This window comes from Netta rufina, assembly GCF_964035555.1.
Source record: "Netta rufina genome assembly, chromosome: 6".
Classification (NCBI taxonomy): Eukaryota; Metazoa; Chordata; class Aves; order Anseriformes; family Anatidae; genus Netta; species Netta rufina.
In genome coordinates this window covers 30612719-30636832 of record NC_140129.1, presented here as the reverse complement: position 1 = coordinate 30636832, position 24114 = coordinate 30612719, and the positions used below count along the sequence as shown (strand labels likewise).

The following is a 24114-nucleotide window of genomic DNA, read 5'->3' as shown; positions in this document are numbered from 1 at the left end:
GATTTCATACTGGTGTGAAAGCTGCAGTGGATTTAAAACCTGTAGGAAGAACAATATGAATGGAAGGATTAAGATAAAGAAGGAGAAGAACAATTTGGATTGTGAAAAGACAGAATAAATGTCACAATAAATGAGGAAACTGCGAGCAAATTGGAGTGATAAAGGAATTGTTAAAAAAAATAAATGAGGGAGAGTGAGAGGGAGGGAGACAGCAGGGAGAGAACTCCTGAGTTTAGTGACAACTGTTTTAAATACAAAAGGATGAAGAAAATTAAAAAATATATAAAAAAATCTGAAAGTCAGCTTAAGCTAACAAATGAAACAAATTAATTTCATTTACCCTTTTGCTGCATGTCTTCCCATCATTCCAAGTGTAGGAGGAACCACTGGAATATTCACTGCAAGCACTTGAGAGGGAGAGTTCACTGCTACTGCAGCTGCTCCGGGGATATAGGCGGCTAGGACCTGTCGTATTTAATTGACTCTGGCATTTCAAGACAGGTATACTGGATTTCACATTCTGCTGGCATTCCTAAAACATGAGAAGAAATAGAAATATCTCATGGCTGGAAAAAGATCGTTTAACTTCCCCCTGATTAAGAAGGACAAAGAAAAGCCAGTAAGCTACTTACACCTTCCTACTATGCCATTAGTGTCTGGTGATTTTCATATAGAGAACTAAGTTAAAAATTGCTAATATTTTCATTTGTCAGAGGAAAAATCCCCGATCCTCCATGTTTTTTCTTTATTCTTGAACAAGTATTGTCCTCTTCTTTTGCTAAAGATTATTCTGAGTCTACTTGAATTATGCTTTGTACATAAGCAGCATGCTCCAGTAAGATACAGAAAACAAAGTTATAAGAATACAAGTACATCTTGACAACTGCATTATAGCCCTGGAATGTAACAGATGAGGCTGTACACCCTAGACAAGGTAAATTAATTTAGTATCCCAAGCAGAATGTCCACTGAGAATGGAATCTCTCCATTACAGTCTAATTTTGGTTTCCTATCTAGTTCAAAGCTTTGTCTAAGAAACTCTCTGACGTAGGACAATCCATCTTTGTGTCACTTGCAGACAGCTGAAGCCTCTTGCTTATGCAATTTATTGACACTTTATGGCTGCCTTTAGTACTTGTGTAGTTATCGCCCCTCTCCAAATGCAATTTCAGCTGACTGTGACTAAGTGCCAGCTTTGAGGAAGAGAGTAATGAAGAGCAGATAGCACTTTAGGTAAAATATTAAACCTCCGTAGGAGTATCTAGGATTACTTTAATTTGTTTCCAAACTAATACTCTTGTGCCTAACAATGTTAGAGCTTCTTTAACGTTAAGCGCCCGCACCGTTCTGCTAGGCGATTCTCCAGTTTCCTTACCAAATCTGACATCTTTTTAATTACCAGTAACACCAGAAAGAATGACACAACTCTATTTCATAAAACTTTGGTTTGAATTTCATTAAGGCAGAGTATGATTGTGCAACCTCAAATATTTATTGCTTTTTGCACATGGATATAGCCCCAATTAATTTTGCATAAATGAAAAATTTACCTTTATATTCAGGAAGTCACAAGAAATCTGAAGTTACAGGATCCACAAAAGAAATATCAAAACTGCACATGCAACAGACGCAGCTGCTTCATGCAAATCTCTGGAAAAATGTTCAGTTTGTACGCATTTCTCATACACCAGCATGTTTATTGGACTTCTGCTCATTTCTTCCACTTATTCCTCCACAACCTCCCATTTATTATTGCTAGGGCTGAACAGCTTTTGGTTAAATGGGAGAGCAGAATTTTTACTGCTGAGGAGTTCATCAGTACAGCTGTTCATTGCTGAGCTGACATAATAATGTTCTGTTTTTGACAAACTTAACTACAGGGCAAATCATTATTCTCTGTCACAGGCCAAACTTATGAATGGGAAAATCATTTAGAGGTAGAAAGAGCACATTTCACCTCTGGGAGTTATTGGTACATGTCCTCCTAGGAAGTCAAATGGATGCAGGAGGAATAGCCTTTAAATCTGTTGACTCTGGGAGGAATACATGTTTCAGCATCAGATGCAGGATGATGCCTTTGTTTTTAGCTCTGAAGCAGACTTTTTGCTTTGTGGAGACAAATTACACTTTATTTCTGACACCGTGGCTCCCATGGGAGACCCTCTCATCAGCTGCCACAGCCATGACGGCGTCGTTCCCTGTAAGGCTGACTGAACAGAGGCCAATGGTAGCATATGCCAGCTCTGGCTATTTCAGAGCCTTTCAGCTGTGGCACTGGAAAAAGATGTCATGTCAAATTTCTGCCCTTTATACTAAGCTATGTCCTAGCCATCATAGTGTTGAAGGGAAGGATGCCTGGATAATCCTTTCCAATAAGAACATCCTATAAGAGAAAAGAAGGGATCGGAGCCCAGTGAAAAGTACTGCCTTCCCTTCCTATCACCTTGACTAGTGTGTGGGCCTGTCCATCCCCTTGCTTCGTTTCCTTTGCACCAAAAGAGAAGAAAGGCATGTTTGGTTTTCTAGTTTTAACAATATGAAAAGAGGATATAAAAGTGAAGCAAAAGACCAATATATTACTGTAATCGTCTTTACTGTTGAAGAGATAAGAAAACGTGCAAAAAATATCATGCCATTGGAGATTCTGAGTTAGGATGCCTACCCAACATCTAGATTGCATTCAGATTACTAAGAACTGGAATATTCTCTGGCAATTTGCCTTTATTCTCTAAATTCTCTCAGAAAGTACTTTAAATTGTAAGTTTATGATGCATTAATTAAATACATTTAACTTGTATATGGGTTTATTAACTGACATGGTGAAATGTTAATTTTTTGTAATCATGACTTTTAAATCATTACCTTTAACGAAATTGGAGTACAAAGGCCCGAATGTAATACTACAATTTAAATACCTAATTTTTGCTAGACATCACAGAGAACTGAATCAGACTATAAAAGAGACAAAACTATACACTTAGAAAAACCTAACCTGAAGGCTTAATTACATATCATACAAAGGGTTGTTAGCATTTTCGTGAACCTTTGAAACAATGCCTTTTCATTATAATACGTACTACAAAGGAGATTACATTTTTGTTGACACTACTACACTTCGAGATCAAAGGCACACACAGGTTCAATGTTCTGTTCTTGTCCTCTTTATTTCTCTTTATTCCTCTCTATCTTCATGTGACTTTTGTTTTTTAAGCTACTTTTCTCTTTGACAATGAAACATGAAAGCCACACTGGCTAAGATTTTGCCAAATAAGCACAAAGCTAACTCTATTTGAAAAAAAAAAAAAAAAAAAAAAAAAAAAAGCAGAGCCCATGAATTTTTAAAAGTTCATACATAATATATCATAAAAGTGGATGAATAATATGGTGTATGGGCTTTAATAAAAAGCTCCTTGACCATTTCTCAGAGATTCTGAGATGTAATCAATACCCAGAAAGGTATCTTGGGGACATTGCTAAGATTTATGCTTTTTTGCACAGAGTGACACTATCTGCTTACTATATCAACCGAGGACACAATATTGAATTTCAGAGAACAGAAGGAAGAAGAAGCATTGTTATCTGCCTCAACAGTGTTTCAATTCAGAGATCAGCTTTATGCCTCATCCCTGACATCAGACTTCAGAGGCGAAAAGGAAGGTGCCGAACGAGGAATACAAGGACAGCACAAAAACTCACGTGGATCTGAGCATCAGCAGTTCGCGATTGCATCAAGCTTCTGTTTCTTTCTACTTCTGAAAGCAAATCCCCAGACGAGAGGTCTAAGATGCGTGAATGGAGTTTCTGGGGGGTGGGGAGGTTAGAAGGGAATGAGCAAAGCATAAGCACTTGTCAAGTATGCAACAGATCAGCATTTTTAAAATTCCAAACTCTGCGGTTAAATTTCAAGGGAAATGAGGACCCCGAGGTAAAAGAGGATTTGTTCTGTTTCGAAGTGTTGCTGTTCGTGCTTGTTTTGTTCCAGACGTCCTGTCTGAAGAACAGGTTGTTCTTCATCTAAAACAAACCATACTTTTTCTTCCAGCCTCTGTTTTGCAACTTATCATTATTTAATATGCAACAATGACAAATGACCATGAGTTCCACCACTATCCATAGAGTTTGACAGGTTTCAGGGAAAAAGCATAAAAATGAACTACAAAATTAACATTTATAAATCAATCAACATGTTAATGTTGTTTTATTTACAAGCTGCTACACCTTGAATGAATGATTGCAAAAGTGACCCAATTTTTAAACAGCATTGATCTGCTGAAGGCCTCCCTTGCACACATTTTAACTCAAAGTCATTAATGTCATCTGTTAGGAACAATTAATGTGAATAGAAAATAATTGCATCAGGGAACTAGGGACTCAGAGGATTTTGTGCATTAATATTCAGATGCTGTTCGATTATATACACTGTTCTTTCCTTGGGTTTTGCTTGGAAGAACGACTAAGCTGGTGCCACTTCCTCCATATTCACCTGTATACCAATTACTAAGGCTTTCAGTGTGCATTAAACCTGATTTGTTTTAATTGCAGTTTCAATAAAATCCATGATTTATGTGAATGCCTTGGCCAATGACTTCAACAGAAGAAATACCTGCAGTCTTGTCAGTCACTGGGCCCACATATCATGTAACAGGCAGTATGGATCTTATTCACAGTCCACCAAAATCAATGAAAAAGGACTTTAAAAGAAAAAAAAATCAACACAAACACCTTCCACCTGCAGGAACCAGCAGCACAGCCCCTGCCCTAGCACTGCTCCAGGCTCCCTTCCTTGCAAAGGATGTAAACCAGGGGGAAGACTTGCTGAGGCTGCTTGCGTGGCCCTTCACCCTGCCCATCCAAAAACCTGGTAAAAGACGGAAGGAGACTCTCTACCCACTGAAGTCCTTCCCCACAGCTCAGCAGTAGCAGTGACAATGCAGCTCTTTGCAGGGCCACAAAACATCAGTTACACGGTACCTTACAGCTGGATGTGCCCCTGCCTGCTCTCCTGGTACTCGCTGCAGAAATTCATCTGCTGGAAACCAAGCAGGCAGAGCCACAGGGCCATTGCTACAGCCTCTGGATCTGCGTGCTGTGCTTCAGGCACATTTCAGAAATGCTAGCAAAACTTTTTTTTTTTTTTTTTTCCTAAGCAGTAATTAGTAATTTGGGAATAATTTCTCAAGAGTTACATATTCATACAGGTTTTATGCGCTGGCTCTTCAGGAGGTGCTGTCCTGCTGCAGATTATGGCAAATAGCTTCAGTGAGCAATGCTCTGCAGAATCATATTTTGTCCAACATATTGTTGGGTAGATTAAAATGCTACAAGCACTCAGCATCCAATATACATTTTATTATAAATATTAAGTACACTCAGGCTATGTGTTTTTTAACACCAGGGACGCCTATTCCCTAGTTATTCAGTGTGTACCCTTTAAAACGTTATTACTAGAGTTACCGTTGGGTGTTTGCTCAAGATTTAAGCTCCAGGTAAAATGCTTTCCCAAGCTCACAGATTTACTGACTTAGTACACGTGCTATTCTTGACAATAATTCCAAGTGCATCGTTGAACCACCAGAAAATTCCACTGTTTTCTGAAACAGGAGAACCTGATGCTATGAACAAGTGTTGTGCTTGCTCTTGGCAGAGGAATTACTTTCTCCAATGAAGCCAGCCATCTGATTTTTGCTTCCAGAGATTTTTTGGGTGAGTTACAATAGCCAGACCTGTGCTTTCAAACTGATGACAGGGGACATCTGAGATGGATGAACATTTACACCTGAACATCTATTTTCCCCAAAGTATTCTAGAAATAGTGCTATAGGAGTTTTACAGTTGTAAAATTGTCTTTTTCCAGCAAAGCATTTTAAGTAGCTCATTACTTAAATGGGAACATGCATGCATCTCAGTAAGGGAAACAAAATACACCCTACAATGTCATCAAGTGGGACTTAGCGTGCTGCTGTTACTGTCCATGTCAGACTTGAGAGCAGAGGTCAGCCCACTTGGATCTAACACCTTTGAACAGGCAGAAGAACCAAACATTTCTGGCTGGAGAGCTGGCTGGTGGTAAGACACAGCCCAGCAGAGCATGCTGCCAACAGTCCAGAGCTGCAGGGCTCCAACCACACCAGCTCCGTCACTGGGCAGGCTGGGCTGTGCACGGCTCACGCTCTGTTTCAATGGGCTTTGCCAGCACTCAGCTCTCTGACTTTTCATAACAAAGGTGAACCAGCAGACTGAAATGGAGGAAAATGTTTTCAAGATGTGTAATGTGATTGTACATGTATTTCTGCATCAAATGAAAGACTGCCACATTGGAAATATCCCCCCCCATGCATATGCAAAGACACCAACAGCCACGCGGCCAGCACAATGACTAGCATTAACAAACAGCCTAGCAAAGTTTGAGATCATTAATTAAATACAGTTACACAGCACTGAAGCAAGTCATCCAATTACAGAAGAAAAATGATAAGAAAATTGTTTTTCTTTCATTTATTTGTTTTTCTTCCTTCTCTATTTTCCAAATCAAAAATAGGAAAAACTCTGTTAAAAAAATCTCATTAACAATCCATTTAAAATCAAGTAGCAGATTGTGCTAACTATGTAACTTGATTCTGATTTCTTCTCCGATAACAAAATGTACTGTGTCCTTTGTAGTTATTTTTGGATGGTCACATACCCAGATCAAGGAGTCACCGCTGCCTTGAAAATCACACAATGGGAAAATCACTGTTGATGCTATCGCAGTGCAGAGGCTGACCACAGCACAGACTGGCTTTCACAGAAAAGACCACATCAGTTCAAATGAATATTTAAATACAAGCCAACGAGTTATAAATTCACTTCATCTGCCCCATTTGGAGTGTATTGAGATAGCTGGTGACCTACGGGAATAAGGGGAAACTGGGCAGTATTTGTGCACGGGACATATCAGCCCCTCTGAAAACAGGAAAGTATCAAGAGCTGCAGGATGGGAAACCATTATGGAAGCGAACACAGCATGGGTTGGACACATTTGCTCAGAAATTACCCTGTGCTGAGCAGTGCTGGGGCAGGTGCAGATGAAAAAGTTCCCAGCATCGTGGCTGGGCTGCAGCCACGTCTCTGGGGCTGGTGGGGAGGTGCAGGCCAGGCAGAGCAGAAGGGGCATCTCTGGGGCTGCCTCTGAGCAGTGGCAGAAAAGCTCCACCTTCGGTTATGAGATCGTGGTGTTTCCCAGGCTTTATTGCCATGGTCTCTCTCCCGGCTTGCCTGTGTTTTCAGCCAAGATGGAGCAATATGGCTCAAAGTCAAGAATAACTCCTGTAACCCACATAAAAAATAAAAACAAAGTAATTGATAATTTAGGTGGAAACCTATTATATCAAGTGCAATAGGAAATACAATTATCTGGCAGCAGATAACCAATCCATCAGACGGAAGGCCAGCCCCCCTCCCCACAGCGACATCCTTATTAAGGCTTTCTAGGAAGATAAAAGAAGGCTCCGGCCTCCTGGCATGAGGCAGTATTACAGGGAGACTCCACAGTGCCTCGTGACTGGATCTGCACAGAATATCTATCAGTTCCCATCTCCTTTTTAAAATGTCTAATGGCCTGCAGCATTGCCAGAACAATTTTCAATGAATTATGCCAAACTGCGTATGACTCTCCAATATCGGATGAGTTAATTGCTATTAAATCAATTGGCTTTGTTTTTCTCACATGAGCCAAAGCCCATCATTCACAAGAAAGAAATTCTCGAGGTTCTGAGAGAGACATTTTCATCCTGGTGCTCTGAGCCAGAGCTGCAAATGTTTGTTTGGTGCATCCCCTCGTCTCTGCTGCTATCCGGGGCATCACAACACTGAAAAGGCAAACTCTGGACTTCTCTCCCACACAGAGCAGCTGTTGCAACACGACTGGCAGGGAATACCTTCTCTGCAGCCTTCACACCACCCATTTTTAATAATTCTCTGCACAAAGAAAGTTCCTCTCAAATCCACAGGCAGCAACACACCTGCTCTGGTTCTACCCTGGCTGTACTAAATAAGCAAGCCTTAGTAGCTCTACCAAAAACACGCAACAAATGTACAACACGAGAAGAGTGCTGATACAGCTGTGACAGAAGCTCAACAACTCTTGCTAGGCGACTTTTTCACTCCTGATCCTTTGCTCATAACTGCTATATCCATCCAAAGCAGAGTCCAGCTATGAATTAATCCCACCTAGGATGAGATTTAGTTTCAAAGGTCTTACAGAAATAGCACTCCATCCTGCATTTCCATTGCACCCTGGCAGATAGCAGACCAAATATATATGTATGTGATTAGGTATGCAATTCACTTAATACTGGTTTATGCAGAAATAACATCTGTCTTGAAACTGAATGCTGATTTTTTCAGTCCCTAGGTGCATTTTCGTCCCTAGATGCATTGCAGAGGGATTCAGATGGAGAGAGAATAACTTTCACCTACTCCATCAGAGGTTAGCTAGATTAAGAACACACACTATTCAAAGCATGAAGGGTGAACTTCTCATACAGCTGATATTCTGAAATAAAGGAGAATGTTAAATGTATGGAAAAATAATAAAATGAAGTTCAACTTCTGAAAGCAGAAATAGATTTTGCCTTTAGACAAATCAGAGACTGCAATACATGTGCTTCTGGCATCTGGTAAATCTGCTTTTTAAAGTGTGCTGAACAAGTTGTTGTCAACAGAAAACAGCCAACTATGAAGCAAAAGTGAATGTTATATAAAGGTGCTTCCATTGTATTTAATTCCAATAATCACTAATGTAGGAAATACACTTGAAATCGTACACTGTGTGCATGCAGCAATGCCTGATGTTTCATCATATGTAACTGATGCAATGAAAATAAAATGATAAATATTTCAACACTCGGAAGTTATATATTTAATAGAAAATTCAGAATTATGTCCTACTTTCCTACTGCTCACTTCCTATAAACAGAACATTTCACAGTTTATAATGGCAATAGCAGTTGGCATACTGAGCACTTTACACGAGTAAATCAGCTTGGTTAAGAACTTGCCTTCATCCTTCCAGCTGTCTATTGAATATGAAGACAGGCAGCTTCCTAGCAGACTTCTTGTGCATCATTTATACCACTTCATACTCCTTTTTATACCTGTATCCTTTAGGTTAATTTCAAGGACATTTCACTATGGAAATATCCATGCTTTTTTCCTTCTAATTCCCTAATAGTCTGCTTTGCAATCATTTACCCTAACAGCATGACATTACCTCTGACTGTTTCTCTCTGATAAATATTTTAGACTAAAATCAAGTCCAGCCTTATGGTGCTTGAGCTGAAGAATTCAGCATGTCTTTAAGAAGCATTTATGTCCTTTTTAACCACTTTTCAGGAGTGCCTTTGCATCAAATAAGGTTCCTTATTCACAACTGTGTTCTGGTATTTCTTCACAGAAATAGGCAGTTAATAAAATGAATTTTTCCACCAGTTCTGAAAACAAAACACAGCCTTATCTTATAAGTTGCACAGAGTAGTGCAATGCAACATGAACCACATAAGGGTATGCTTTTCTATATTTTTAACAAGTGTTAGAAAGAGACCAAGTTTTATAGGACTACGTGAGATTGACACAAATACTTAGATTTGTATTTTCACTTGTACCTATAGCAAAAGTGACCAATCAGTCTGTACCTGTGCATGTCCTTAAGCAACAAAATATTGCATCAAGGAAAAAGAAATGGCAAGGTATGGGTGAAGCACAGGAGCAACGAGAGGTTCGCCATAGCTCTGCTCTGGCCTGCTCTGCTGCTGCAGAGCATCCCCTGCAGAAAGTGAATATCTCTCTGCAGTATGGGCAACGGGAGCTGGCCACAGGAGACAGCTGGGAGAACGTGCACTGTGCAGCCAACTTGTCAGGGAGCTCCCTTCTCCTGCCAAACCTTGTCCAGGACTGAGGCTAAACACAGAGTGGGAAACGAACAGCCTCTGTCTGTTCCAAATGCTGCTCCCGGCCCCAAATTGTTCTACTCTCATCACTTCTTAGACATCAAGAAGCTGTCAATGCACAAGTTTGCCTCTATACCAGCAGGCACACACAACTTCTCATCGTAAAGCTAAGGCATCACACAAAACTCTTTTCACTCTTTCCTTGTTGTTACAGGCTCCATTTCTAACAGATCAGGCACTCAGCAGAGGTACTTGATATTTGGCAAAAGCACACAACATGAAACATTATACAGCTCTGTCTGGAATAGACAAAGCAACTCAGAAGTCTTACACCCCGTGGTAATTAGCACCAGCAAATATGCTGCCTTTCATACTTAGTACTCTGCTCTGTCTGTCTGATGGGTCACCTGAAATTCATTGCCCTGTGTGATGCTGCTAGGGTTCTCACCTCTCATACCGTGGGAAACATGCCACTACAGCTGGTTAGATTTATTTTTGGTGGGAGGAGGGGGGTTAATCCACAGCGAGTGAACCCCAGGATAACTCTCACAGTGCTAGGAGTGAGCAGCGAGAGGCTGGTATTTATTGGCCTTATTTACTGGCTGTGTAAAATACAGGAAACAGAATCACAAACTTACAGTATTGCCCAGTGTTAACAGGGGAAAGAGTTATAGAAAATATGAATATTAAAGGCTCAACTATAAAATACATTTCAGTAAGCTAAAACATTTCATGGTACAAAAAAGGCAGCCTCCAGTTATTCCAGAAATTTCAAGTCAAGCAGATTTGAATTTTCTATTAATCTAACCAAAATATTTCCATGCAAGTTCTAATTTGATTTTTGCCATTTGTTTTTGCTGTCTCCCCTACTACTAGGTGGACATTGCTAAAAAACGTGACGTCTGGGGATCTAACATCTAGCAGATGCTAGACTTTAAATTCATACCCAGTACAACAGCAGTTTGTCAGTTTTGCTGGCAAATCCTCCAGGCGAGTTCACTGAGACTTAACTGACAACGTCCAAGACAAAGTACACGGGTATGATATTACAAACATTTGTATAGAAGATTAGGGTGCTAAAACTACATCGGAAAATCCTGTTAACAAGGCAAATCCAGCACAAAAACAAAACAAAACAAAACAAAAGCTTCACTTGCATCTACTTCAGGTTTTCCAGGCTTGCTGCTCTCTGTTATTATCAAACCATTCAGAGAGAGGAAAAACCAGTCAATTAGATTCCAAAGTAAGGAACTCAGAAGGTTGAAAACTTATATCCTAGGGTATAAATTGGGAGGTATTAAGCAGACATTTGATGCATAAACATAAATAACATAATCTCTCTGAATTCTTCACAGAGTTGGCAATATTATTGTAAGCCTAAAATTACTCCTCTTCCAAATCCCTTCGTTTCATTAATTTTCATAAACTGTTTTAAATAAAAGTTACATTGAAAGACAGAAAGTAATCCTCCCTGATCCTAGTTTTGTTTTTATAACTCTATCAGTGTTCTCAAGCTCTAAGACTCCAATGTGGTTTTAATAGCACTACAGTAGGAGCCTGTAAATATTGCAGTAATAATACAAGGAGCTAATTTAATTTCTTAGGAAAATGTACGCATAAAGTTCCCTGTGGTTTGTAATTACTGTAAAGTCAACAGTTTACATCAATGACCTGGTAATCAGCTACTCAGAATGTAAACAATTAATGAAATAAATGTTTTAAACAAGCTTTCTCTTGGAAGAGTCCTTGGAGTATGGTAAAACAGCAGTTTTGTGAGAATAGTATTGTAGAAGAGTCAAGCCTCTTATTAAGTTTATATATTTACTTTTTCTCATTAATTTGGTACAAAACAGTACATGCTTTTTGTAAATACCTTTCTATTGATCTGATAGAAATCCATATGTTAATTCCACTTTGCTAAATGGATGCCAGCCTCATGCTGGTGCTATGAATTATAGGAACACCCAAGCATGGAGGCAGACATCTGCACGTTCTGCAACCTTCCCTTCCTGCACTGCTCACAAACAACACCAGTTTTCCTTCACATCTCAGCGTGGTCAAAATCAGTCTAGAAAACAGCTTTATACTAAACTTCTGTGACAAGGAAGAACAATGCCATTAATCTTTTATGGCATGCCTTTCACATGCTATCTGTGCTTTAACAGTGAAAAGGTGGAGTGTTTGTTATTATTTCACTGTATTTAAGAAACGCTTTAACATGAAAATACAGCTGAAAAGTGTTGAAGGTTTAGTGTTACTTAGACAATTGCAATCGCGTTATCAATAATAATCTGATTAAATTACTCACTAATTTCAACATGCTGATAAATTGATACTGATCACTGATACTATGACAGCCAGAGATATTCCTGGTAGCACAAAATAATTTTGGTCTTTGAATTTGTGATTCTTACAGTTTAAAACTCATTTTCACATTCACTTTCTGACTATGCCCCAAAATCATCTAAAGGAATTAGGCAGCCCTCAATACGATCTTGTTATTGACATTTATGTTGATCGATGTTGGCTCTTACAGAATTGGAATCTACAGATCAATTCCCTTATTAGATTCGTTCTCAGTGCTGCCATGATCATTTTATCACAGAAGCTGCTGCTATCAAATGCTGCTTTATCACTTTATAATAGGATACACTGAAGCTTTCCTCTGGCATATAGTTGGAAATGAAAGCTGTCTGAGCTCTAAGAATTGTTTTTACAGATTTTCAAAATTATCCTTATTAACAGCATATGTCTAATTTTTAAAAGCTATTTAAAACTCAATTTACCTAACTAGTAAAAATTTTTCCCCATGAGAAAATACCAGTTCTCAGGGTGGTAAAAACATAAAATAAAATAAAGGTTAACACTGGACATTGCCCTGGATTTATTAATCACCTTCTTTCTGTTGCCTCTAAGAGTGAAGAGATGTTAGATAAAAATGAGTGTAAGAATTTAGGTATGATAGAAGAAACAACGTGGTTTCAGGAATGGCATTATGTGAACACAAACACATGTACGAGCACTCAAAAGCAGACAGAACAAAATTATACTCGAGGTTTGTTGCAGAGGTTTTTATCTGGTTTTGAAAATATGCAGGGCAATGGTATTTTTGTAAGAGTGGTGTTACAGCCCCTGTTGAGAGAGGAGTTCATCACATTAATTTAAATCTACAATAAAATAAATTAGCTTTTTTATTGCCAGGTTGAACTACGGGGCTATGATTGTTATGTATTGCTACAATCTAAGTCTTAATGGCATTTTAGCCCTGTGGTGGTCAAACAGAAACCATTTCAAACCTTCTAAAGGCTATTAAAACATGTGCAGATGTCTGGAAAATTAATACTATTATCTAACTCTAACCTTTTGCCTGTAGGAGGAAAAGGAGAGAGAAGGCTCGGGGAAGATGTTTTAGATCAATACATGGCAACAGAGGAGGGCGAACGCCGCTTCACATGGAAGTTCATTGGCTGTGAACAGGTGATTCAAGCGAGCAGATTCATCCTTATTTGGTTTGCACTGAAATCATTCATTTACTCAGAAAAAATAATTTAAGAGATATGAGCATCATTTTTACAGTCCTTCCTCACTGCTGTTTCTCAAGGTCCAGCAAGCTAGACACTGGAAAGGTTCATTCATTTAAATGACAGGAGCACGAATTTGTCAAGGTTAATGTTGAACAAGTCGTATTTTCCTTGCTTCAAAATTATGCATTTGAAAGGTTTCACAATCCCTCCACCCTTCCTTATTCTTTTTTTTTTTTTTTTCCTTTTTTTGGTGAAATTGTCGAAATGTCAGCTGGACTGAAAAGAGTGTAAAAGTAGTAGGAGGATTTAAGGAAATAACGTTATTGTTAGTTTAAGACATTTACATACATATTTTCTCTCCAACATTAATGCATTGTTTTTCGCTCTGACAGAATAATTTCAAATAAGGAGAGCCTTTTTAAAGTGGTTTTCTTGGATGCCTGGATACCAGGTACTTATGGAAATGGAAAATAAATACCATCAGCCATTGCTCCTGGGCCAGACTGGGCTCTTGCGAGTACAGTGCCCTCTACGCGCTGTGCAGGACCTGGACCAGCCCTGTGAGTGCCAAGCCCTGGCACACGGTGGCATTAAAGAGAGTTCCTCTCCCACCCTGCTGCCAGAATGTCCCCGGAGGCAGCCTGCCCTGGGCTCGCAGCAGCCATGAACCATGGAAAGCTGAGAGCTGCAGACCCCTTCGGCAGCTGTACATGCTCGGAAGAAGCGGTGCCAACTCTTGATTAGGAATCTGTGACCTTGTGAATTGATCATTATTTTACCGTAGATAAAAGCAGGGCTTAGGAGGTATTATATAGGAGTTTCAAAAAGGGTCAGCCCCTGGTTCAGCACCAAATAAGTAGCCAGATTTTTAGAAGAGCTCAGCAAAATGCCTGAACACTTGAAAGTCTGGGCCTGTGTACGCGAAGGACCTAAAGACCTAAATTAAAGGTTAATTCCATTTGTTATTCCCCCATGAACTGGTAAAGACTGGTAGCAAAGCTACCTATATGTCTAATTATTGTCAAGAACCTCCTAAGGACCATTTAATGGAATAAATTTAAGCAAGCCTCTAAAATACAATGCTAATGTCTGGTTCGTGTTCACACTCACATTATCTATAATCCATAAGTGTACCTAGACATATATGTATCTACAGAACAGGAGGAGGATGCAATGCTTATTTAGGGAAAAAAAGGGGGGGAGGGTTAAGAGTAAGTGAAAGGAAACTTAAACACATTAGATGAAGCATTTCTGCTTTTAAAATATGACTGACTATAAAAATTTAGAATCAAAACACTACAAAATGAAGTAATTCATCTCAGAAGGTGTATACCAGAAGAAGGAACGGAAAAGTGCTATCTGTTTGAGTTTTTAAAGCACTGATATTAATTCCAGATGTCATTACTTTGACACTCCGGTTTCCATACTTTTAACCCAGTAAGATGGAGTTTAATTCATAATGTTCAAGATGCCCTTGTAATGCACACAGGACACAGACAAATCACTGCTCCTCCCTGCATCCAGACATCTGTTAGTGACTAATGAAACACAGCTTGCTCACATCCAGGCAGAAATGAGCAGGAATGCAATCTAAAAATGCTAAAAATACAGTAAGACTCAAGTTTGTCAATATCACATTATTAAAGATTTAATGACAAAGGTAACTTTTCCTTTCAGCTTGCCCTTATCAAGAGATACCCAGATGGTAATACAAGAGTTAAGGCACTAATGGACTCTTCAGTTTCACTGAGCATCTACGTGCTGATTTTATCTTGCAATACAGTATTTCACATTCTCAGCGAAGTCAACAGAGACGTAGTCAATAGTGTCACAGCCTCTGGATGAGGATCTGAATCTTACCAGTATCCAAACCATCATTAAAGAAGATAGGTCATTTGGGAAACAAAGGAGAGCATTAGTAAAATTCAATACTAAAAGATGGGGTTGGTTCAGTAGGTGTTTTATGATTCATTATGAATAACATTTCATTTTAATTACCAACCCTTTCTTCCATGCACAGTATACATAAAAGTACACAAAACATACAGAGTACATGCCAGGGAAATTATTTTTTTTCGTAACAGATGGCAACAGAAAATACTTATTGAGTAATTTTATGTGCTAAAAACCACTTAGCATGATGTTGGATTCATCTGATTGAATGTGTAATTTAAAATTACTAGCAAATTACACTGACCTGATATAATCTGAAATGCTTAAATGTTACTAAGCAAAGCACTTATCAGCACACCACTTTTGAAGTAAAGGAGCCATAGTTCCAGATTGATTCATGTCCTTAGACTCTACCACTATGCTTCAACAGTAATAGAAACACAGTTACGAGTAAGGTACAATTTAAATGAAATTCTGCACGTATTAAGTGTAGTAAAATTAGAAATTAAATTAATCGTTTACTTATTGTTATTTATTTCATACATGCATACTTCTGAGCAGTTGTCCTTCATTTAAGTTTCAAAGTCTTTTAGGAAAACAAACGACATACTTAGCTCCACTAGAGCAATAGGAGAAACATAACACGTCTGTAATAATAATGATTATGCTTCTATACTGCCTTAGAATTTCAATAGATTTCTACTTTGCCACAAGAAGAAGGCCTCAAAATCTTCGAATCATTTAATTTTATGCATTCTTTTGGTAATTCATTTGGGAGTTATGGAGTGTGAAATATGCACCATGATGAAACAACAATTATCTAGCACACCTGTTGTTTATCCACACTGTATTTAAGAAGGGCCTGCAGTGGCTACTATTTCAATCCGCTGTGCAATTCAAAATCAGGAAGCTTCAAGAAATGACCCGATGACACAAAATTACACTTCCATATGTAACACATGGCTTGTACTGCGCATATCATACACTGCAATAGCATTAGAACAAATACATGATAATTTCTGCTATCAGAATTTCAATGAGAAAGATTTTTCCATTTAGAAAGGAAACCAGAGTGAATGACTTTTGATTAAATACACCTAACATAACAAAAACATTGTAAATTTAATCAAAACCTGAAATATATCATACAAAAAAAAAAAAAAAAAGATGCTGGTCATACAAAATTTAAAGGCATGAGTAACTCAAAGAGTTTTCACAAAGTTCTCAGTCTACAATAAGCATTCCTTGTAACCAGCCTCTATACTTATTCTTTGACGATTCATGCAACGATTTACACAGTACGTTGCCAATACAGTCAGCAAATAGCACAGGTTGAAACTGCATCCAGTGGGCTATTCTCTCTAAGTTAAGCATTGCTATAGGTTAAATGTAACCACAGAAAATTAAAAAAAAAAAAAAAAAGTGTATCTTTTTCATGCTTAGTGTAAGTTTGAAGCACAGGGCAAGTTTGGAATATAGAAATACTGTTTTGTACTGTGGGACTCTTACCTTTTGTCTTAGATGTCTTCTCTCACTGAATGTACACAATGATAGGAAAAGCTTTGAAATACGTTGTTGTACTTAATGACTGCTTACATACTCGCTCAGGGTTTCAAATGCCATATTGGATTCCTGCCATCATGTGTATCATCACTGATAGTAAAAATCCATGCATAAAATAAAGAGAAATCTACAGTTCACTCAGCATCAGTTGCATGTTTGTCTAAAAAAATAGGCAGCAAAATCTTACTTCTTTTGTTAAGGCCTGTCGCATCAGCACAGCCCCACTGTTTCCTTGACGTATGCTTACTCTGAAAGACCATCTCTGCTCTTCAGCACATGGTGAGCTTTAGTCATTATTTTCTTTTTGTTTAAGAGCACATCAGTGAAGAGTTTAGGTACTGAAATAAGGATTAACAGTCTGACAAGAAGGGAGGTCACCAAGACACAAATTACAGATGGGGCAGACCCATCAGCTAAGTTGATCTAACTCCCTGATAATAAAAATACCCTTCTCCACACAACACCTAGCTGTGCTTTGCTTGCTCTAGTTTTAAAAGCTGTGAAGGATAATACCCTCGCTCTCCTTTCATATATCATGCCGCAGTCTATAACTTTGTGTGTGTGTGTGTGTGTGATGTTCCTTTATCAGCCTGAATTAGATTTAGATCCAGCAAAGCATTTTGGCAAATGTTCTATTTTCAGAATGAGAGTTTTACAGTTTCCCTAGTTATAAAAGAGCACGACAGGTTTCCCCGGTGATACAGACTGATATTTGTGAGGGACAAGAAAGGCCTCCTCAGCCATGTGGTTCAAGGGATCTCTCTCACAAAGCTTTTTGAAAGTCTGCACAACACAGCCACGATTTTCACACTGATCTTCCTGGTAATCCATGATATAACAAAAAGGAATGGCACAAAGCTGCCTCAGGGGATGTTCAGACTGGACATGAGGAAACATTTCTCTGCCACGAAGGTGGGCAAACACTGGCACAGGCTTCCTAGTGAGGTGGTTGGTGCCCCAAGCCTGTCGGTGGTCAGGAGGCATTGGGTTAATACCCTCACTAATATGCTCGAGCTTTTGGTTATCCCTGAAGTGGTCAGGCAGTTGAACTCGAGGATCTTTGTAAGGTCCTTTTCAACTGAACTACTCGATAAGTTTGTTTCTGTCAGCTTACGTCCTTGCGACTAGAGATGACCTGTAGGGAGCCACTGTTGTGGATGACATCCAGCGATGCGAGGTGCTCTCCCAAAAATCTGCTTATCTCAGAGCCTTTTTCTAGAGCTGTCAGGTTATCAGATGTCTAGCCTCATTCTTCCAAGCATTCTCCTATCACTGTTCCTTCAAAACTAGAGGTCATGCAGCTTAATTTAGGGAGGTTAGATGGACTTGCTTTGGAGGATATTTTCTTTCCTTCTCTCATCACTGACTTTGGTCACCCATACATTTAACCAGTAGGCTCTCAGCCATACTTTATTCCTCTAACATTTCTTCAGCATGTATGTGAAGCTGTAAAAAGGGCAAGAAATATGGTTCCAATAATATATTCCAATATATGGAATATATTATTCCATGTTGGTGATTTAAGCTGAGATGAAATACAGAGCATTACGTATCACTGCAGAAGCTGTTATGCCTTATTTTTACTTTAATATTTTCTGAGAAAAAAAGGCCATTTGCCAATCTGTTCGGGAGCTGGAGTTTCAGAAGATTTGCAAATACGAGCACCCTGACAATGTGATGGATACCAAGGAAGAGAAGTGAAGTAAGAAAATAAGCAGGTCAACCGCGGGAGTTTCCAAACTTCACACACAAATTTGCTGATCTCGGTCTCAAGTCTGCGTGCTCTCTGAAGAGCCCAGAGGCAGCAGGCAGGACGAGTGGCTGGCTTCTGTCAGACGGGAATTATGCTGCTGCTCAGCGTGTAACGATCCAGTTATTTAAATAGATTTGGACTGCTGACAAACTGTTTTCTAACAATGTGTGATGATCTTTAGCTTTAATTTCAAACCCTCCAATACTTTCTTTCCGAAATACTTAACCATTTCATATATCTAATTGCTGGAAGGTGATGCAACTTCACTTTTAACCTTCTGCATTCAGACATCATCGTGTCTAACGATGTCTGAACCAGAGGTCAGGCTCTGAGGCCAGACACTCCATCTCCTTTTGTCAGGTGTTAGGGCAATTAATTGCCCTTTTTCCTTCTCATATATAATAATGTCGTCAGTGTAATTTACCCCTTCCTGCTAAGTTGCACAACTGTTTCCATCCAAGTGCGTACAGTTACAGTCTATCTCATATGTCTCACAGTTGTCAGGTTATTACAAGAGCTAATGTCAATGCAGTTACAACAAAGTAGTTATTATTTGAATCTAAGGATTCAGCAGACTGTGCTATAGCACTCGAAACAAAATCTTAGACATGAAATTAAACAATGTGGATGGTCCGTGAGTAATAAATGAAACTAATCTAGCCAGAGAAACACAATGAGAAAATGGATGCTTCAGGAGTTCTCCCTACCTTGTTCTGGAGTTGGTAAAGTAGCATTTTTATGATGGGAATAAAAAGGCAATGAAAATACAGTTTGGGATCAGAGATACTGTAAATCTTGTGATTAGTAGTATTATTTTATGCTTTCCCAACTATGAAAATTTTATTACTTATTTAATCAAGTAAATCAATTCAATAAATGTTGCTACTCTGCACTTTTTAACACCTTTCACTGTAAGTTCCCTGCCTGCTTTATAAACAGCAACCTCCTGGATGAAAAGTGAAAACAAGAATTTTATCCACGAGAAGAATTTATCTAACAAACATTTTCCTTTTATGTAAACAGAGATACATTATATAAACGACTGCAATATCTATCAGAAGGCAAACCCCGACCCCTTTTACCTCTCAAAAACTCTATAAATGTCATCCTTGTTGCAAAGGAAAAACATTCAATTCTAGAATCAGGTTTGATGGCAATCATTATATTGTCAAGTATGAGTAGAACAAGAGGGCTAACTAGAAAAAAAAGGCCCGAGACAGATCTGTCTCAAGAGTGAGTAGTCTATACCCAATAAAGTCAAACAACTTTATGAGACGACAAAGAAAAAGTATAAAAGTCTATAATTTGGTTATTTTAATAGTTTTACATTTCTCTGAACAAAACACTGTACCATTTATTAAAAACGAATAAGTAAAGGAAAGACAGAAATTAAGTGATATTAACATTTACATTTAAACCTATTTCATATATGCTATACATGACCATGGGCAAATCAAAAGTGGTAAGTTTAATCTAAGGCTGCTTCTTTTTCCTACCCTTACCCTTTTTTCTTACCTTTTTCTCAACGGTTTTCCTACCCTTACCCTTCTTCTTATCCTTACCCTCTATTTAGATTTATCTCATCCCTTCATCAATCTTCTGAGCATCACCTACACAAATTTACCTCTTTGCTTCCAACCAGTTCCACTCTACCCTATTTTAAACCTTTGTCTGTCATTCCCAACTATATCTCCCACTGCCAGATGAAATACAAAGTACCTCACCATAATGGAGTTCCTGTTTTTCTTTCCCAAACCTTTTTTGCCATGACAGGCAGAATTTCATCTCTTTTTAGCAACCATATCAACTGAGGAAAATGAAGGCTGTCTTGGCAGAAGCCACTCCTCTGTGATAGTTTCTAACTAAAGCTATTCCTCTTCTTCAGATGGTGCTGAGACAGAAGCACTTTTCCAAAGCTTCTAAATTTTCAGAAAGCCATTTCAGAGAGATTTATTGGATAATATAAAAACAAAAATAAAAACAAACAAAAAACCCACAGGTTATCAGATTCTTCCTTATTTACCTACCCTAATAACCCTAATACTGGCTTTGTAAATCACACTATTCAGTTAGAAAGAACGTCCCTAGAAAGACAGGGTAGCTCTTAAAATCATCCACAAAAGAAGTAGTGAAAAAAAAATGCTTGAGTTATCTCTTTCTCCTCCTTGTATTTTGCATCAGAGCCTGTGTTATTTAATCTTTTCATGACAGGAATGAGATGTCCTCTGTATCACAGTCACTACAAGCAGTAAGTACACCAGAATTTCTAGCAGCAAAGAACTTATATGGCAATCTACTTAATCACATGCCTCAAGAAAACACATGTATTTCTTTTAAAATATTATTAGGCCCTTCAATTTCATGAGTACTTACTTTTCTTGTAAATGCATGAGAGTGTAATACTTTCAATAATAGTTTTATAGTGAAGGATTCCAGAAGCAGTCATGAAAACCTTCACTACATGATTTTGTTTTTAAATTGGAAGCAATCAGTTTTGCTTCTGATCTATGTGAGAAGCACGATGAAAAACAACGCAGTGCAATCAGTACTGTACACAGGCTACTATTCTGCAGTCAAGTTCAAGACATTTAAATCAATTTGTTTACTGGGAAAAAAAGTGAATGAACTGATTTCTAAGAAGACACAAATTGTGTAAAATTTGCTTAAAATCAAATAACAAAGAAACTTAGGGTAATGGCGAAATCTATTTCACCTTATTTAAGAAATCTATATTTCTGTTGAAATCTGAGATACTCAGAATGTTTATGATTTAAAAATAAGCTTAGTCTTTCGTACAAGAGTTTTCTAGTGCCAATCACAGAATGAATTGATGGTAATATAGAACCAAATCACAGAAGATATGCAGACAAAGTAATTAATATTACTTATTTTTAGCTTAGACCCCGTTCTGCAGCATTATTGAAAATTTCTAATTGTACTGAGTATAAATACTTGTAGGATGAGATCAAAATGTAAATAAAATTAAACTTCGCTGTACCAGACAGTACGGGAAAGGTAAAAGTAACACCACCACCACCCCCCAACAGTATTTGTCCATTCACTTTCATCAGGGCTGTGAATTAACAGAAATGTCCTTAACCACACAGTTAGTACTCTACTGGAGAGCGAGAGATTTAAACAAATATTTAGTTCTTGCTCTAAACCTGCTGTTTATGCATTTCCAAAAAAGACATAATCAAAACTTTTCTTCCATTTTTGTTTCAGGCACACAACAATATTTGCTTAATTTCAGCCCTAAGGAAACAGTCTTCTTTAGATTTTACATCCCAGTCTACAAGATCACAGATGACACACCACTAATTCGAGTCTGGAGTAAAATTGGAGAAAAAAATAGATTTCTGGAAACTCACTAATTGACTTTGTGTGTGTGTGTGTGTGTGTGTGTGTAAAAGTGACATATGAAGTGTTTTAACAGAAGCTCTTCGTTTTCTCCTGTACACTGCAACTTGTTCGCTGCCTTTTTTTTTTTTTTTTTTTCCCCCGAGGGGGGTTAAAATCTGTTGATAGTGTAGGGACATAACAGCACATTTTGTCATCTGTGCGACATGGGCCTTAAGAATGATCTTAATTCTCTTTCTTCTTTGGCAAAAAAGACAAAGCAGTGAAACAAGGGCAGGGGTGAGGGGTGTGGGGGGAATCTACACACATTACCTGCCTGCCAAACTGTGCAGGGACAACAATATAAAACAGTTTGAAGCCCTCTCTAAAACCTACATCATTTAGTCCTTTCTTCTACTTGGTGCAGGTTCATCTCTTTCAACTTCTTTTGCAGCAGTGACATGATCCAGTTTCAAGGAACTGAAGTCAAACCATCGATCCCACTTTTCAGATGTTATCTTACACTTCTGTAACACTCCCAAAATAACCTGGCCTTATTGTTGCCACATAACTAGGCAGTAAGGAATGTGCAATGTCTGACTTCTGTGCAACCTAACCCAATACTAACACAGGCTAGAGTTAGGCACTTTGGAAACGGAACAAAAGAAGAAAATGGGAAGAAGGAGCAGGTGATGGAACTGTCAAAATCAGAAGTGAGCAATAAACGTGCATGCTGCAGTGGATGCATTAAAGACTGAATAAATAAAGATGTAACAGTTTTACACAGCAACCATGAGTCTATGAAGGATGAACAAACAGGCAAGAAAGCAGGGGGCAGGATAAAAGAAAACAAAAGAATGAGGGTCCTGACCTAGCAATACCCAAATCAACACAAAATGAGGAATATGAGGACAATGCAAGAACACAGATCCCTGTGATGGTGACCTAGCACCACTTTGCCTGTGCTTTAGTTTCACAGCTATTCGCTCTCACTGTGGGGATTCCTTGCCCTTAAGCACCAGTTGGTGAGCAGACCAATGTTTCCTCAATAAAGAACCCAAAATGATGAGAGTTAGCAGCTGTCAGGTGTTGAGCGATAGTGCAAAGGCTAAATTTTACTTCAAGATATACTTGCACAGCATCAGACGATTTTAGTAAGACACACATTTAATATCATTTAACTAGGTGAGATACCCAAATTTCTCCCCTTAAGTTTATGATTTTTTTTTCTCTAATAATAATAACATGCATTGCCAAAGCCAGACTTTGCCCCGTTGTTTGAAACTTGCAAAATCTAGTTAGTCTTCATTTACTGTTCTTCTAGCTCGTGGTCAGATTTGTTGGAAGTTCTGCAAAGCAATTCTACTTCTACAAAAGGATGTCAAAAAGATGGATTAATTCATAATAATGGACTTTGCCAAATCGAAAGGGATACTGAAACATCTCTTATTATTCCAGAATGGCAAAGGAGTGGGAGACGGGTCAATTGGTTCCTCAGCTATATCCTCCCATGAAAGGTTAAAAAAAATATCTCTGTAAGCTTGTGAAGATGTACTTAAGTCCTCGTAACACATATGGCAGGAGTTAAATAAATGGGCTGTCTTCTTGCAGGAAATTACACTGTTCACCATCAAGCAGAATGTTAAGGAATCTGAGTTTCTCTCCTGCAGAGGGATAATGAACCCATATAATTCCATTTATCATAGTGAAGAAGCACTGAAAAAGAAAGTCACTCCACAGGTATACTCCTTTTTCCACATTTGCACATAATATGTAATCATAACTCATTGGTGTACACTTTCAGTTTCAGTGGTATTAGATTATAGATAACTGACATTCTTCTGATGTATTAAATCTACCAACTGTCATTTCCTGCTTATTGACATAACCTTAAGAAAAAGAGAAGAAGAGGAGAATTTTATAATTGTGAGAAATATAATGCTTATGGCTTTCCTTCTGCAAAGGCCATTTCCTACCTGAAGGAGGAGGTCAGAAGCTGGTTTGACTCTCTGCTGGAAAAGCACACTTAGCGTTCGATTCTGTTGTTCCAAATCAAAAACTCTCGTTTTCAGCTTTATACATTCTTCTCTCAGATCCTGCAGCACAAGGGAAAACA

General features: G+C 38.4%; 1 protein-coding gene across 1 annotated transcript in view; it reads right to left on the bottom strand.

Annotated features, from left to right (window-relative positions):
* The window catches only part of NCKAP5 (NCK associated protein 5), a gene marked incomplete at both ends in the record, with an annotated part of 351457 nt that overhangs the window by 68478 nt on the left and 258865 nt on the right, over positions 1-24114 (bottom strand). Inside the window, 3 exons of the mRNA XM_084289510.1 lie at positions 341-532; positions 3697-3801; positions 23975-24094. Coding sequence (XP_084145636.1) covers positions 341-532; positions 3697-3801; positions 23975-24094 — 417 coding nt within the window. The remainder of the gene's footprint in view (positions 1-340; positions 533-3696; positions 3802-23974; positions 24095-24114) is intronic.